This window comes from Sciurus carolinensis, chromosome X, assembly GCF_902686445.1.
Source record: "Sciurus carolinensis chromosome X, mSciCar1.2, whole genome shotgun sequence".
Classification (NCBI taxonomy): Eukaryota; Metazoa; Chordata; class Mammalia; order Rodentia; family Sciuridae; genus Sciurus; species Sciurus carolinensis.
In genome coordinates this window covers 87,413,288-87,430,669 of record NC_062232.1, presented here as the reverse complement: position 1 = coordinate 87,430,669, position 17,382 = coordinate 87,413,288, and the positions used below count along the sequence as shown (strand labels likewise).

Sequence of the window (17,382 nt, the reverse complement as noted above, 5' to 3'; positions counted from 1 at the left end):
TTCATGCTCACACTGAATAAAACATTATTTTAAAAAATGTCCTGCTTTTAAAAGCAGCTCAACTTAGTACTCATATATTGAAAGACTATATTGTTTTCATTCATTTTACATATCATTTTTATTTTCCATCTTGAAGCTACTGTCTGTCAAGGCAAAATAGCTGTCAAATTGGAAAAAAAGTGGGAAGAACTGTGCCGATTACTAAGTTAATAATATCCAATTTCTTATATCATGTTTTCCACTTTGTCAGAGCAAGTTTATTCTGGGCTCCCAAGGAAGGAAGCATTGAAAATAATCTCTCTTTTTGATCATTGTGAAATTATGAGGTCCACATCACAGGCATTTCCATATTATTTGAACCTTTCCTCTGCCCTGCCACACTGAGATAAGAAAGTCAGAATAGGAAAGATATATCTATGACTGCTATATCAATTTGGAGATTATTCGGGGTTTCAGTAGGCTTTGTGTTCCATTTGGGTAAACAAAATAGTAAAGATGAAACTTCAATCTGTAAAGCTTTCCTGTAAGGGAAATTACTAAAAATCATAGTTTTAAAATATTTGGAACTAAAAAATTTTAGACAAATATTTTTGTGATATTTTCTACCTGGCTAAATTAGCCTCTGCAATTTAAAAGTCCTAGTATGACTGCTCCCTGAAATTCAAAATTCTGGAAAATCCTGTCTATCTTCTCAATTCTAGGGGAGAGGAGAAGGAATGCGCACCTTGATGACTAATTTTAATAAGGGTGGGGGGTAACAGAAAGAAAAAGAACCACTAGAAGGCAGTATTTACCAGTCAAGGGAGATACCATCAAAGCAGTTTGATCCACAAAACCAAACATGGCAGAGATTAAAGAAGAATTAGGAACCAATAAATGGTCACCCAAATAAGTAAGGAATTTTAAATTTAGGATAGTAAAAAAAGGAGTATGAGAGAGTGACCCAGTAATCAGAAAACAAAAGGAAGGAAAGATATTGTGCAGTACCTAGAATGACATAGCAGAGATTTTCTTCTCTTGTTTTAAAAATTGGAAACAGTGATTTTATGAAGAGTTTAAGAAAAAAAAATTAAATATGGTGGCAATGATACAAAACATGTTAGAATGACATTCAGGGACAGTTCAAGGAATTAACTTCACAATTCAAGAGGAATGTTTAAAAAGGAAATCTCTTCCTATAGATGAGTGCTTCTCAAATTGTGTCTTGCATAGACCCCCTCTCCATAAGAATCATCTGGAGAGTTCTGTTAATAGTACAGATTCATTGGGCCTAACACTGAATTTTGAAATAAGAATTTCCTAGGATGGACTCCAAGATGCCCAGATGATTCCTCTCTACTGTTTTTGTGTACTAACATGAAAAACACATCTCTATAAACTGGGGAAAAGACTGAGAAAATAGATTGAAGTACAATCTCAAACAAAGGTGATGCTCTAATATGTAATGGAAGATAAATATTTTAATCCTTGTAGACATGAAAGTTAAACTGCTTCCAAACAGGAGCTAAAGGACTTTGTGAAGTTGGAACTTTCTCATGACTGAATGTGGAAAGCAAGTTTGTTCTGGGTGGTAGGGAATGGGAGAGTTGGCAGTCATATTTAGATATAAACCTAATGTAATTCAAATATAGTTTTGGATCATGTACTATTTCAGATCACCTCTGCCACTATCATCCTCAAGGCCTGTCTAATCCTGACCCCAATATAGATTAGGACTACACATGGCAGTATCAAATACCAAGGCCACAGCCCTGAGGAATGTTATTACCATACTGGGCACAGAAGGCAAAGGGGACAATCATAGTGAAAGACATGCCAGATTTGGAGATGAAGAAATAGTTTCCAGTCCCAAGTATTGAGTGACACAGGCATACTAAGGGGGAAAATAATCACACACACACACACACACACACACACACACACACACACACCAGGTATTGCTGATGGGAAAGGTGAAAAAATACACACAAACAAACACACTCACATAAAGAAAATATAAAATCAAAAGGCTTTGCAATGATCTTCTTTTCGAAGAGGAACCACAAGCTGCAAATTTCTGCACTTTCTATTTTTTCTATCTATAAGGAACATTTGTTGAATAGGAAATCAGGAACAATTACAGCAACCCGTTAATTATATAAGCATGACAGAATTGACCTATTGTTCACTAATATTAGTATTAACCCTCTTATGACTTGAGAGTATTATACAAAAAAGTTTTATAATTATACAATATTAAAACTCTTAATTGTAAATATTGTATAATTTTCTCCCTCTTTTCTGCTTCCCCAACTTTCACTCTTGTTTAATGTATGAATTTGCAAATATTATCTAGTAATAAAAATACCAGAAACTTTCCACAAACCACTTTCTTTAAATCTCAGTTCACACAGCAAGCCTGTTCTCCCTCAAGGTTTTTTTTCCCCCTCGTGGTCATTTATCTGGTCAGCAGCAGAACATATAATGTATGAACCTTAAACTAGACCAATATTTAATTATATTTCTGTATGCTGCAAGAGAATTTTTGATCAATTTGCCAGGCCAAGATCTGAACCTCCCCTCATTATCTGGCTGTTGCCAAACTGTATTACTTGATATTGGCAGATGCTAATGTTCTGACCTTCACATTTGTCCTATTGAGGATAATTATTGCGAGCGATACCACCATATGCAGGTTTCTTTGCTTGCTTCATCATCTCTCCTTTGCATCAAAATGCAAAATGCAAAATTCCACACAAATGATTTAGATAACCTTTCTTCTCTTCATTTATTTTTACTTCTTTAAAGGGTCAGGAAATAAGTCAAATGTAAAAAAATTCCCAAATCATCGGTATATAACTTAGTCACCAAAGCAACAATAACTTCCAAATATCTAAAAATGTGACATAAAGAAAATTCTGAAGGGTATGTTGCTCTTACACTACATATCTCTTAGAGTTTGGATATGGGTGTTTGGGGAGAGGAAAAAGTCATGTATAATTTGCTCAGAGTGGACAACATGGTTCCTTATAAAATTTATAAATTTAAAAATTTTGAGAAATTGAGGGCTTTTTTGAGATTTTCATGAGATTTATAAAATGGGACCGAGCATTGGTGCCCTAAGGTTTTGTGTCTAGTACTCCCTACTCCCCTACATTACAAATCAATCTCATTTGATCCCCTCCCCACACATTGCCACCCCTACCTAACCTTCAGAAAAGTCATACTCCACCAATATGAAGATTGTAGTCTTTCTGAATATTTCCTGGACTCTCACAAATTATTATGTCCCAGGGCCACGACCAGGTCAGTTAGTCTAGGCTATTTCCCCCCATGTTTTGTGGCAATAATATTTTTACTTCTTTTTCTCATTGGACTTGGAATTCCCTGCCTGATCATTTCTATGAGGCCTTTCCCATTCCTCTCTTTAGTCATTTTAGAAAGGAGTTTATTTCAGTTTGTCCATGTGTGGTTTCACATGTCTGCTCTACTTTGCTTTTTTTCTCTCTCTCTTCCCCCACCATACACAGAATGTTGGAGAAGTGTGATGCTCCATTGGAAGTGAATCTTTATCTGAATATGAAAATTCTATTCAGAAAATAAGCCACCAATTAAGGCCTCCACATTCCAGAAATCTTATGTGCACATTGTAAAGAAGGAATTTCAGGTGCATGTGGGGCGAAAAAAAGTTCTATGGTATTATTTTACGAGGTTGCAACAATAATTGCAATTCTAATATTTGTAATTCAAAATGTGTGTATTGAGGTTTGTTTTGTCAATGACTGTGAACAATTTGCTAAAATGTTACTCATGTACATTGCCTCCCTCCCCAGACACAACATTCTTGTGTAAAATATATGGTGAAGTTTAGGGAATGCCACATATTTTGCGGGGGTCAGGTATCTGCCATTGTTATGAACACAATCTTTAAATGCCAAATATAAATAAAATTAAGGCAAAGAGACTTTGAATAGTCTTATAACCTCAAGGTTAATATTTAGCTTTTCCCAAAGCAAGCAGGCCACTGCCCCGAACTACAGATGCCTGGGGATCATTCCAGCACGGTGCCTGCTTATTTCCCTTTCTGAGAGGCCAGGGGCCCTTTGCATTCAAGAGAGGGTGCAAGTGAAATGCCAATCTAAAAAGGGAACTTGAAAAACGGATTTGGGTGGGATCCAATATCAGCCAGAAACCAGATGCCAATGAAATAAACGACACTGCTAAAATAATAAGTCTGCTAATAACAGTGGCGATAATAGCTCACCAATCAATTAGAAGTGTGGAGAAAACTGGGCATTGGGCAAAAAGATAACCCGCAGATGAAAATCACGAGAAAAAGCTAAGTCTGGTTAGCTATGGAGCATAATACAATTTTTAAAAAATGGGGCTGTGCAGAATAAACTTCTTTCCCAAGTGGCGTCGAGTTCTTTTCGCTCCCGCAACACTAAATCGGGAACATTGTCCTGGCGAGAATAAAGTTTTAGAAAGAGAGAAATTAGTCACCTAAAAGTAAAGGTCACCCGACGAACAGGCATCTCCGCTGGCAAAAGAAGAAAAAGACTGGGGCAGCCTGTTAAGAGGAAGGAGTGCTCTTAGGAAGTCAAGCGACTTCGCACTTTTTTGGCCTTTCCTGGAGTTCCGCTGGGACAGGTACCCAAGCACCGCTAGACAAAGCAGGCTACCTTTAGAAAATGTACCACTGTTTAGGGACCACTGACACCTTTTCTGCCCCACCGCCCCCCTTTCCCTTTGCTTTTCGGTGGAGCTTGACGCGGTCCCGGGTGCTCAGGGGGTATATATTCCTCCTGCCAGTTTCCCAGGTCCACTCCCGCGCCTGCTGTCCAGTCGAAGTCCTGGCCGACTCCTGCTCCAATGAGGCTGCTCTTTCCCTTGTGCTCAGAACTTGCAGAAATAGAGTACTTAGTGGGTGACAGGCGTCCTCCACTTACCGGCAAGTGGCCCAGATCTGTGACCTCCTTGTCCCTCCAACCCCCAGGTCCTGCCATGGCTTCCAGAGGAACAGGAGCTGGCGACAGACTTGGGAGCGCGAGGGGAATCAGTGGAAACTGACGAGAAGTTGAAGGGAGGAGAGGGGAAGGGAGAGGGCGGGAGAAAGGAGTGGGGATCGGGGTTTGTGGAGTGGGAGATAGAGGAAGGGAAAGTGGAGGGCAAAGAGCTGCGAGTGGAGGGAAGCTGAAGTTTGAGAGGCGGGAAAATAAGTTTGGTTAAGGCAAGAGAAGAGTTTGAGCGTTGGTCCTGGAGAATAAGCTAGAGGGGTGCTCCGCAGCCAGAGCGCAGTGTCTGCCCCAGCAGGGTGCGCCTCTTTCAGGGTGAGGAGGGGGGCGGTGCAAGGAGAAGGGGCCCGGGAGCAGCTCGAAGGGGATTGGTGCAGCGTCACGTCGCCAGGTGGGCAGCCGCGCAGCGGGGAGGCAGGCTAGGGGGGCCACTAGCCAAGGGAGGTGCTGAAGGACTATAACGGTTTGCTAGCTGGCCTTTCTCGGCCTTCACCCCGCCCCCGCCCTCTCGCCCCCTCCCAGGTCCACTTCTGTGCCCGCCGCTCCCGCCCCCGCTGGAGAGCGTTCCACAGGAAACTTTTTCTAGGCAGCTGCCAGCCCCGGAAAACCGGTCCCGCTCTGCGCCGCTCCCAGTCTGGGCCCCACTGCTCTGCCACAGTCCAAACAGCCCTCGTCTCCCCAAGAAACACTTGTCTTGTGACTTTTCTACTAGTCTATTTTCTGTTTCTGCTCCTCTGATTTTACTGATCCATTTATTGCAAAAACTCATCAAGTTAGAGAAGGAAAAGACTTGCCACCAGATTAGGGATCAAACCTAGGCAAGCCCTTGTTTGAGCGGAGGAGTGGAGCCCTAGGGCTGCCACAGCTCGGCCTTCGAAGCCACTAGCAGAGGGTTTCGCAGAACGGACAGAGACGCTAGAAACTTTCCTCGAGGCGGGCCACATCTCCTCTGGCCCGGGGGCTAGTTGGTACTAGGCCCGGGTCGTTCACTCGGAACAGCACCTGTTCACAGGTGCTTGGGGTAAAGAGAGACTGACAGTCTCTGCAGCCCGGGCCGCCCTGGGTCCTAAATTTACAGACGCTGCATTCGCATTTCGCTGAGAAAGTTCCTGCCTGCTTCCCAGTTTCCAGCGTTCGGGCCGGGTTTCATTCATTCGAACATTCAGTGCAAAACCTTTCCCCGCGCTCATGCTGCTCGCCTCTGCTCCCCGCCCACCCCAGCCAAAGCTCAGGTAGGGCTAACAGAAGATTTAAAAGAATCGGACAAACATGATTTAGCCTTAAGTTTGGCGCCCCTTGAAGCATTTATGGTAAAGGGAGTCAGTGCGGAAAAACAAACCACATTCTAAGCTCTTCTTGCACTGCAAAAAGCACGTTAGAAAATATCCCGAAGCCGCTTACTTTTCCGGGAGCTCACAGACTGCATCGCGCTTATCCTAACGCTTGGTCGGAACGCGAAGTGAGGGGTGTTTATTCCCGTTTCTTTTTAAATTATTTTTTAACCTTCTCTAAGAAGTTTTATACGAATAATTCTTGCCACTGTTCTCGCGCTCACCATTTCTGACCCACTCTTCTAACTTTTGTAATTATTATCTTAAGCATTAGTGGGTTTTATTTTTTTCGTGTCTATTTCACTGCCTGAGTTTGACCTCTTTACATTCCTAAACCTCGGAGCCTCCGTGAGCTGTGTAATGGCCACAGTCTGCCTGAGGAACCCGGTCTTCGCTAAAGAAAATTATCTGTTAACGGGTGCGGAGAAAGCCAACCACCACCTCCCACCCAAAACAAACCTAGGTGTCCTGGATCGAATTTTCTTCTTAATTCAAATGTGATATTTACTATTACAGAAATTACATTTTCCAAGAATTCACATCTTGATAACTCCACCACACACCACACAAATCTTGTCTTTTAAAACAGTTTAAGAATTCCTTGGTGATTAGTAAAGTTCTTATGGATCTGCTCTAATGTCAGTATGAAAATTAGCATTTCATAGCTAGAAAAGGGCAGGTGAGCCAGTTAATAGAAAGATGCACTTTTATATACACGTCTAGTTTTTAGAAATAGTCACCAAGTCAAGAAATGAATTTAAAGAAACTCTAAAGAGAATCTTCGCTAAAGAAAAGAAGCGTTCATAAAATCACTTTTTTAACAATGTGGTTTCCTGCATGTAATGTGTGGGGAAATGCCCCGTGGTCCCCATGGCAGACTGTTTTAGCCTGTCTAAGGGGGCAAGTCCAGACCATGCAAAAGAATCCAGGTTAGATCACTGGGCTCTCTAGTTGTAAGCCTCAGTGGGAGGCTAGCGGCTTCATGACTCCATAGGGATTAGTCACATTATCAGGAGAGACCCCCCTGGGTAGGAGGAAGGGAAGCTAGGTGTTTAACCAGAACGTGACAGAGAACATACATTTTTAAAGTTATTTTCAAGAAAATAGGAGGCATGGAAGAACATGGAAACTTTGCCTTGTAAGCTGGCATTATGGGAATTTTTGTGGCTTACTTCGGAAAGGTCAGCAGGGATAGCAGACCAGAAGGCAAATAGATGGCCCCTAAGCGTGAGGCTCAGATTAAAGTACAACCCTGAAATAGGGAACTTACTTTACAACTTAGGACTTCTCCTTCCCTCACCCCATAATCAGCATCTCCCCTCTCCTCTCCTGAATGACCCTTTTTTTTCTCTCCTGATATCAAACTCCACAAAAATAATCCTAGTCTGTACAGGGTCCAGGAATTTGTCAGATTGTGTTTTAACCACGAATGATCTCTCTGGCAGCATTATGCATCCCATATTTTTCTACCCCTTTCTCTTCCACTGCATTCTGTTATCTTACAGCCCTGGACTCTAGCTTTTGATCTTTTTTATTTTTAATAGCTACCTTTTATTGAATGCTTACTGAATGTTCCAGGCTAAGTGATTTGCATATATTCTCATTTAATTTTCTTAAAAATTCCTGGTTATTATTAGCCTAGTTGCATAGGAAGGCTCAGAGAGATGAAGTCGTTTCCCTAAAGCTTCACAGCTAGTAATTAGAGGATTCTGGCTTCCAACTCAGGCAGTCTGACTCCAAAGCCCACTTGTCAATGACTGTTGAAGGACCTGTGCATATTTTGAGACTGTGTGAAGAGGAGCCAAATTCAAAAAGCCTCAGGGTAAGAGAGATCAGATGACATTAGTTAGGCCCCTGAGCTATCCAGTTCCCCCTTCCCTGTTTCAGCCCTCAAGCCCTCCTAACAGAAATAACATGGACTTTATAAAAAGAAATGGAACCCAGTCATTACCTAAGAGTAGCCAATGACTTCCTGAGCAGAGATCACCAAGTGGATCACCTCACAGGAGAAAATCATGGATTTCAAGCTTAAGAATCTTTTAGAACAAAAAACCGCAGCACTTTCAATACTTTAAAAAAATAAAATTCCATTCCTATTTCTTTCAGAGAGATTTTTTGACTGGGAACAAACCTTACTCAGTGAGGACTTGAAGGAGGCTGTGTTTGTGAGCAATGGTGCTTAACAGACCTGAGATACTAAATGGCAAGGTTACAGCCAGTTAGCTCAGTTGGTAGGAGTACTGTAAACATGGTGTCAATGGCATGGGTTTGATTCCCCAGGGGACCAGTGTGCATCTCTCTATTCTTTGCTCCTCGATAACACCTACCCTCTCACCCATCAGTGTGCCTTTTACTGGAAAAGCAACTTTGAAATCAGTACTTCCATCTTTATACACAAAGAGCTATGTTTTCATCTTTTCTTATAAGCGGCTAATCACCACACTCTGGAGAAATTATACTACCAAGACATGTGTATCATGAAAAATATAGATTCGAAAGGTTCCTGGTTGTTTTTTTGTTTTTCTTCTGTTTTCCCCACATACACATTTAAGATTTGTAATATATGTTAATAGATGTGTATTTAAAGATTGAATCTCACAAATTTCTTTATTAAAATTTTCAAGCATAATGGCCTCCCCCTTATTTTCAAAGAATACCTTCCAAGGTCCCCAGTGAATGTCTGATACCAAGTATAGTACTGAAACCCCCCCCCACACACGTGCGCACGCACACACACACACACACACACACACACACATATAAATATATATGTGAGTTTTTTTCCTGTACATATATACCAAAGATATAGTTAGTTGATAAATTAGGTGTGGTAAGAGACTAACAACAATAACTAACAATGAAACAGAACAAGTCTAACAATATACTGCAATGGAAATTTTTTAAAACTCATGAATTGTTTATATCTGGAATTTTCCATTTAATATTTTAGATCATGGTTCACTGTGGGTAACTGAAACTGTGGAAAGCAAATCTACGGATCAAGAAAGACTACTGTACACAAAAAGTTCCATCACTTGTTGGATTTCCTCTTCTCTGATACCTCACATGTGAAAATGAATCAATGTCTCACAAACTTCTGTTACTACTAATTTGCTGTCTACAACACTGGGTAGGAATAGTGAAAAATGTTATATAGTAATCTTCCTGAAAAGAGTGTTCACATATCTGTGATTCCAAACATTCCAGGTTCAATATTTTCTAATATACTTGTAAGTGGCTGAGGGAGCCTATATATTTGAAAGAGCCTCAAGAAGTCTTATTAAACGGAGGAACCTTCTTTGGGAACCACTTGGCTAAAGGCCTTTCTTGACATTTTCTTTCATTATTGAGACACTTTTGCAACTGTAGGATTTCTACCATAGTTCCTAACACTCTTACTGCCACTACGTTTTGATATTTCCTATGTGCCTCTCCTCTACCTAATGTTTCTCAGGCTAAAGGTCATGAAATATGACTTCTGACCATAGTTTGAAAAGCTTCTGTTTGCTTGTCATGGAATGCTCTTAAGCTCGGCATGATTCAAGCTATGCTTGTTTCTAAAATGGGGCCCTGGAAATTTGATCCTAGAAGAACACAGGTCTTGTAGCTATTGAAAACTGGAATGCCACTCTAAAAAAGGCAATTGTTTTATAAAGAGAACTAAAAAGGGGAAATTAAAACAAAAAGTCAGATAGATTTCTGAAGTTGGTTTTGAGGCTTTCATTTTTTCCTTAGATTTTTCTCCCTTTAGAGGCTATAATAATTTGTTCTTGACTTTCCAGCTCAGCAAATTTAGGATATTCATCCATCCACCATCGCTTGACACAGATGTACATGGGAACACATTTACTGTGACAGTAATGAGTCTTAAGTTTCAGTTCCTCTCACTTGCAATTCTAAGGCCTTAGAAATGGCCCTAGTACTTCTGTAAAAATAATTTAATATTCTTTTTTCTAAGAAATGGACTTCCTAAATTATAAATGCTTTAAACTCAACAAAACTTGGATTTAGCCCTGAATATACAACATAAAGAGAACACAGTAAACTTGAAAAGTATGTGTGTGTGCATGAGTGTCTGTGTGTGAAATCTCCATAATATCACTGAAGCTTGAAAAACTAACAGTTGCAACTGGAAATGCAAAACTAGATAATATGATTACTAAAAGAATAGAAGTTCATAAGAGGAAGTAGTATTAGCATTGAACTCTAAGAAATTACTTTTCTATGTAAAAAAGGAATACATCGCATGAGCAGGATGGATATCCTATTGACTGAAGATATAAAAAGAGAGAAGAAACAGATGTAATTTTTAATGAGTATATGTCACAAAATTTCCTAAATCCAGATCGTAACAGTTTAGGGGAGAAAATAATAATAATAATATATTTTAATAATTTAAATTATTAAATTAGAAATTTTATACAATTAATATGTGCTTATTGTTACAAGTCAAAAGCAGTCAAAAGTGAATGTTGCCAAAGGTAATAATCTTTACATTCTCCATTCAATCATATATAGCCACCACTACTCCTCAAAATAATCAATATTAATAATTTGATGTATATCTTTATATGGTTCTCCATGGCCACAACTGTTGTGTAAACACACAGATGAAGAGTTCTCAGTCCTTGTTCTTTCCTTCTGTTTTCATTTTTAAAACAAAAATTAGACCACACTATTCACAGTTTCTACTTAAAATGTATATCAACAAATTCTTCTCAAGTGAAATATATAAATTTAATTCATCCTGAAATTATTCACTTAAATTTTTTTCTAAGAGAAAAAGTAAAACATAAGAAGTTCATAGATTTACATGCTCACAATTTCATTTATTAAAAGATAAAGGAAATAGAAAAGTTGCCTCTCTGGATTTAATTCTGAGCAATAAGGAAAAGATAGTGACCTAAAAATTATAAAATATGTGAGATAAACCTTGAAAACTATTCTGGACATTTAAATAGAGAAATATGTGAATTCTGGGCATAGTCATATACAATAGAATTAATTGTCAAATACAATAGAACTAAGGTGTCTTAAAATCATAATATATTCATGCATGCATATGTATACAGCAGTATCCCATCCATCTCACATTCAGTAGAAATCCTTCAATATAGGAGAATATATATATATACAGATAAATTTTATTGTGAGGTACTATACAAAGTTTGGAAAGGAAAATGCATTCATAGGGAATACACAGCTCTTGTGCTTAGGGAAAAATATCTAGACTCAGAAAAATGACAGATTTAAAATTGAAACTACAATAACAAAATTTTAAAAATCTGCAAATGTGGTTGTTTTGGTAGTCTCTGAAGCATAGTCAAAGGGCCACAAGTTTAGAAGTAAGCAAAATCTCAATTTTAAAAACAGGAAAAATGAGAGATTCCAGAAAGTATATACTAATACATTTATGTTGGTTATAAGGTAAGTTCTCTCAGAATATTATGAAGATGGCTCCTGAAAGATATTTCCCATGAACAAGCAGAGACTTACTAATAATGTACCGTGACAAATTGGTTTATTTCCTGTTTTTAATGATGCAATAACAAATTGTCAATATAATCCCCAATGAACTAGGTAGGCATCCTGGTATTCACCTTATGTGGTTTCCTCCCACACTGAATCAGGCCTTGCCCTACAAGACCGATAGCATGCAAAAGAAATGGTCTTATATAATTTATAAGTTTAAAGTCATTAAAAGCTCCGAAACTTCTAGCTAGGTCGTTCAGATTGCTGGGCATGTGGGAAACCATTTGTCAGATCTTGAGGACATGGAAGTAGCCCTGTATATTCTAGAGTAGCACTGCCAAATGGAAATTTCTGCTAATGTCGAACATGTTCTATATCTAGTATGACAGCCACTAGAAACATGTGGCCAAGTGTTTGAAACATTACAACTTCAGGACTGAAATTTAATTTTATTTAGTATTTTAAGATAAATTTGAATTTATACAAACAAATATGATAATGGTCAATACAACTGTCTAAAAATCCAAGAAATCAGATTTGTTAAACTTAAGAAAAAATAAATAGAAAACTAAGGACAGAAACTCTAAAACGAACATGGTTCAGATGTTTTTTTATCCTTGACTCAGTGTTCAATTTATTTATCAATATTTTAGGTGACAATGTAAAAGTCACAAATATAATTTTTGTTGATGAACTCAAACTTGGAAGAATTAGTAATTTATAGTTTGATGGTAGTTTTCTGACCAGGGTCACAGAAAGAAGGGAGTAGAGCTAGGGAAGTGATGGGGCTGATACATGAGTTAGTTCTTAGGGTTAGTTCAAAGGAAAGGGTCCCAAGGCCAGAAGAGGGTAGGGGAGACAAGCAATAAATTGGGCCTAGGTTTGGGAGGCAGTGAAGCAGAAAAGCTGAGAAGATAAAACTAGAGATGAGACTGGAGCTGACAGGAAGCTAGAATGATGAATGAGCATAGGGTTAAGAAAAGGAGGCAGGGGGTAAACTGAAATGGAGCAAGGAATAAGCACAGAGGATGGCCAGCTCATGCTGGATTTTTGGCTGCCTCGTTTCTCCTGTTGTTTTTGCTTATGGCTTTTTGCATTCCCACTGGGCTTGATATGGAGAAATAAAGCCCACAGGTCCATTCTGGAGAGAATTACACTATGTAAGAGCCTGGAATTATTGTCCTAAACCAACCAGATAACATTTTACAGAGATAAATGTGAAACTCTGTAGCTGAGTTCGGAAAACAAACAAGTCCATAAACATGGGATGTGAGAAAACTAACGTAAACAGGTAATGTTAATCTAGTGTTGCAGTGATACCAGAGAGACCAATAAAACACCCCAATCAAGGGCGATTGTCTGAATTGCACCCTATACTGAGTAAAGATATTTGAGGAGGTGTGACTATTTCAGAGTATTGCAATTTAAACGATTGTAGCTGTCTCCAACCAGGGAAATAATTTGGAAGTAATGATGTATTTGGAAGGGTTGAGGGTCTGGAGGCATATAGCATTTTGTACAGAAGGCTTAGGGAGATGGGAAGCTATCCTCAGATAATATTAAGTAGGGTGTTGTAAGGAAGGAAAATCAATAGGCTATAAAAAGATAAAATTCAGAGAAATTAAGTGAAGAGCATTTTAACAACCATCAGTTTAAAAAATTAGCTGCTTTCTAGAGGAGAGATTTCTCTATAACTGGAAATATTTCAAGCAGAGACTAGATCATCAATGGCCCCAGATTTCTATTAAAAATCTTGTGGATTAGAAGAGAGATTGAACTAAAGCAACTCTGTCTTTTCCAAATCAAAGAAGATACACAACTACTATTCTTTTTCTATGTTGCGGTCTCTCACTACTTAGCTAGAAGATATTGCTATTCTCTTTCTAGTATAGGGGCATGTACTAGCCCTAAGTCACACCCACAAAACCACATTTTATATAAGGTCACAGAACAAATGCTACCCACAGTTAGAATGCAAAGGCATAACTAGCTATTTTTATATGTGGAGCAAGCAGCAAGCAATGCAAACATCGCCACCACTCCTTCCCTCTCTCCTTAACCTCCTCCCACCCACTAGGCACTACCATGTTAAGTGCACTCATCACATTCTGCAAATATCTACTTCCATCTTCTCCTTTTAGCTCTTTGTAGTATTGGAATATTGAGGAGGGTCTTCAAGGTCAGTTAGTGTGAGTATGCGGGAGGTGGCTAGTGCTTCACCTCTGAGATGTGTCTGAGTGATTATACTACTCACCAAACTATAAGTTATGGGACATATCCAATCATTTATTTACCTTAGAGTGCTTCCAGGGGGAATCTGTGGGAAAGGGTGGTGTTGACCCACATGATACACATTCTCCTCCATGCAGAATGATGAAATCACAGTGGTGGTGGTATTCTTTAAGATTATTCCCTTTATGTATTTTTTAAAATATAGTAGTCAAAACATCATTTACAATCAGGGATGTGTAAAAAAAAGTTTCCTCAGTTGTTCATTTTACTAGTATTAGTTAGATTTTTATCTCTGTGACCAAAATATCTGACCAGAACAACTTACAGGAAGAAAAGTTTATTTTGAGCTCAATTTCAAAGGTTCAGTGCGTGTTCAGTTGACTCCAGCATTCTGGACTCAAGATGAGGAAGAGCATCGTGGGAGAAAAGCATGGCAGAGGAAAGCTGCTCACATAATGGTAGCCAGGAAGCAAAGGAAGGTGGTGGGGGGAAGCCAGGGGAATAATTCCCCAAGGGTGTGCCTGCAGAGTCCTACTTCCTACAGCCACATCCACCTGCCTACAGTCAACACCCAGTCTTCCATTCAATTTATTTCTCCATTCAATGGATTAATCTACTGACTAAGTTATAGCACACATAATCAAATCATTTCACCTCCTACATTAACAGAGGAGTTTTTGGAAGACACTGTGATATCCAAACAATAGCATTAGCAGTTTGGGATTTTATCTTTCCATGTCTTTTTTTTTCTGCTCAGACAAATATATGCAAATATACACAAACATAGTCTTTATTTCCTTGACTTTTTTCAGATATAATAAGTTAGATTCATACTAAATTTGTTATTCAGTAACTTACCTTATTTCACTTAATATGATATAAATATGAAGACTTATAGGTCTAATTGTATTAAAAGATTTAAGAAAATATTGATAGGTGTGAACACATAAAAACCAATAACTCAGCACTGAGGGCTCCATCTACCAATGCAGGCTCCCTCAGCCACCTCTATCTTGGGACATTGCAGCTGTTACCCTAGCCCCTTTGACATGGTAGCCTCCACTTTGGGACACCAGACAGGGCCTGGAGGCAGCCACCTGCCACAGCACCGCCTACCACAGCACTACATCTTCAAAGAGGCCTCTCAATGACACAGCACAACTTGCCCTTGATGTCCCATCTCTGAAAGGGGCTGCCTCCATCTTGGGACACCTCTGCTGCCATCTTGGGTTACCTCTGCTGCCATCATCTCCATCTACAGTTGGGGAAACTTCCATCTTGGGGCACAGACCAGGGCCTGGAAACCCAACACCAAGTGACCTTCACCATCCTGAGGGTGTAAATGTCAGCAATTCCAGACAACCCTACATATTGGATGAGAAGGGAAGCAGAGAAGATATTGAACTCTAACAGAAGCAATTGTGCGATTTTGCTTTGAGTTTTTTTTTCCCTCTTTTTTCCCACTTTCACTTCCCCCAACACTTTTGAAACCAAGTACTTTTCATGCATCAGGCTCCTGAGGACTGTGATGTCTGAATAGTACATTACAGTTTTGTTGTATATTCTTTTATTCTTACAATTTTCTCTTTTATTTTACTCTCTATAGTTTCCTCTCTTCTGTTTCCACAGAGTCTCTTTCTCTCTTTTCTCCTGTTAACAGCTAACTTCTTTTGGTTCTTCTTTCATGCTTCCTACAATTTAATACCTCTAAATTTCACCTCCTACAACATAAACACCACATCCTATACCCTCCGCTATGGTTATCTCTTTGTCCACCATTAGAAACTGTAGACCCTTTTGCAAACCTGCTGTTGATATTGTAGGTAATCATTGAAAACATCATTTCTGTTTATTGTGGCAAAACTGTAAGTGTCTTATTAGGAGCTATTGGGTTCAAGGCTGCATATTGTTTGCATTGAGTGATCTCCCCCTTAAAGGTGAGGTATTAGAAACCTGCATGAACTATAAGTGTATAGGGTAGAAACTGTAATACCTCTGATCTGCACTGCTAGAGGGGAAGACATATGAACAACATGAAAAAACAAGGGAAGAAACTGATCCAAAGAAGCCAAGATGTGACAAAAATAGAATTCATTGACAGTACAGTAGAAGAAATGTCAGAAAAGGAGTTCAGAATGTACAGAGTTAAAATGATCTGTGAAGTAAAGGATGATATAAGAGAGCAAATGCAGGCAGCAAAAGAACATTTCCATAAAGAGATAAGAGAGCAAATGCAGATAGTAAAAGATTACTTCAATAAAGAGAGATTCTGAAAAAAACAAATCCTTCAAATGAAGGAAACAATAAACAAAAACAACAATTCAATAGAAAGCATCATCAACAGACTTAATCACTTGGAAGAGTAAACCTCAGGCAATGAAGACAAAATATATAATCTTGAAAATAAATTTGACCACAGAGTGGAGATGGTAAGAAACCATGAAGAGAACTACCAAGAATTATGAGATAATATGAAAATGCCAAATTTAAGAATTATTGGAATAGAAGAAGGCACAGAGATACAAACCAAAGGAATGGACAATACTTTCAATGATATAATATCAGAAAATTTCCCAAACTGAAGAATAAAATGGAGAATCAAATACAAGAGGTTTCCAAGACAAAAAATATACAAGATTACAAAAAAACCACACCAAGGCACATTTTAATGAAAATACCTAGCGTACAGAGTAAGGATAGAATTATAAAGGCCATAAGAGAAAAGTATCAGATAACATATAGGAGGAGACCAATTCAGATCTCAGCAGCTTTCTCAACCCAAACCCTCAAAGCTAGGAAGTCCTGTAACAAAATATACCAAGCTCTGAAAGAAAATGGATACCCACCAACAATCTTATACTGGCAAAATTAAGGTTCAGATTTCATGATGAAATAAACATCTTCCATGATAAACAAAAGTTAACAGAATTTACAACAAGAAAGCCTGCACTACAAAACATTCTGAGCAAAATATTCCATGAGGATGAAATGAAAAATAACAATGAAAATCAGCAAAGTGAAGAAGTACACTGAAGGAAAACCCAATGGAAACAGAAACCAAGAAAAGTTATAAACCAAAAGTAAACCAAAATGACTGGGAATACACATCATATCTTGATAATAACCCTGAAAGTTAATTGCCTATAATCATCAATCAATAAGACATAGACTGGCAGATTGAATTTTAAAAAAACCAACAACACTATGTTGCATTTAATGGACCTATCTCATAGGAAAAGACATCCACAGACTGAAGGTGAAAGGATGGGAAAAAAACATATCACTCTCACAGACAGCATAGAAAAGCAGTGATTTCCATCCTATTAGAGAAAGTGGACTTCAAGCCAAAGTTA

At 38.7% G+C, this 17,382-nt stretch overlaps 1 protein-coding gene and 1 long non-coding RNA gene across 10 annotated transcripts in view; one reads left to right on the top strand and one right to left on the bottom strand.

Moving 5' to 3' along the window:
* The window catches only part of Nrk (Nik related kinase), a 126,288-nt gene extending 121,192 nt beyond the window's left edge, over nt 1–5,096 (bottom strand). The window contains exon 1 of the mRNA XM_047536046.1: nt 4,929–5,096. Within this exon, the coding sequence (XP_047392002.1) occupies nt 4,929–4,985 (57 nt within the window). The 5' untranslated portion in view covers nt 4,986–5,096. The remainder of the gene's footprint in view (nt 1–4,928) is intronic.
* LOC124971982 (uncharacterized) overlaps nt 1–17,382 on the top strand; it is a 192,954-nt gene that overhangs the window by 162,645 nt on the left and 12,927 nt on the right. The window contains exon 7 of one of the 9 annotated variants that reach the window (XR_007106412.1): nt 9,276–10,428. The exons of 7 other annotated variants lie outside the window; for them this stretch is intronic. This is a non-coding gene — a long non-coding RNA (uncharacterized LOC124971982). Of the gene's footprint in view, nt 1–3,509; nt 4,337–9,275; nt 10,429–17,382 lie in introns of those variants that run through there. One more of the 9 variants, XR_007106416.1, reaches the window with a different exon arrangement.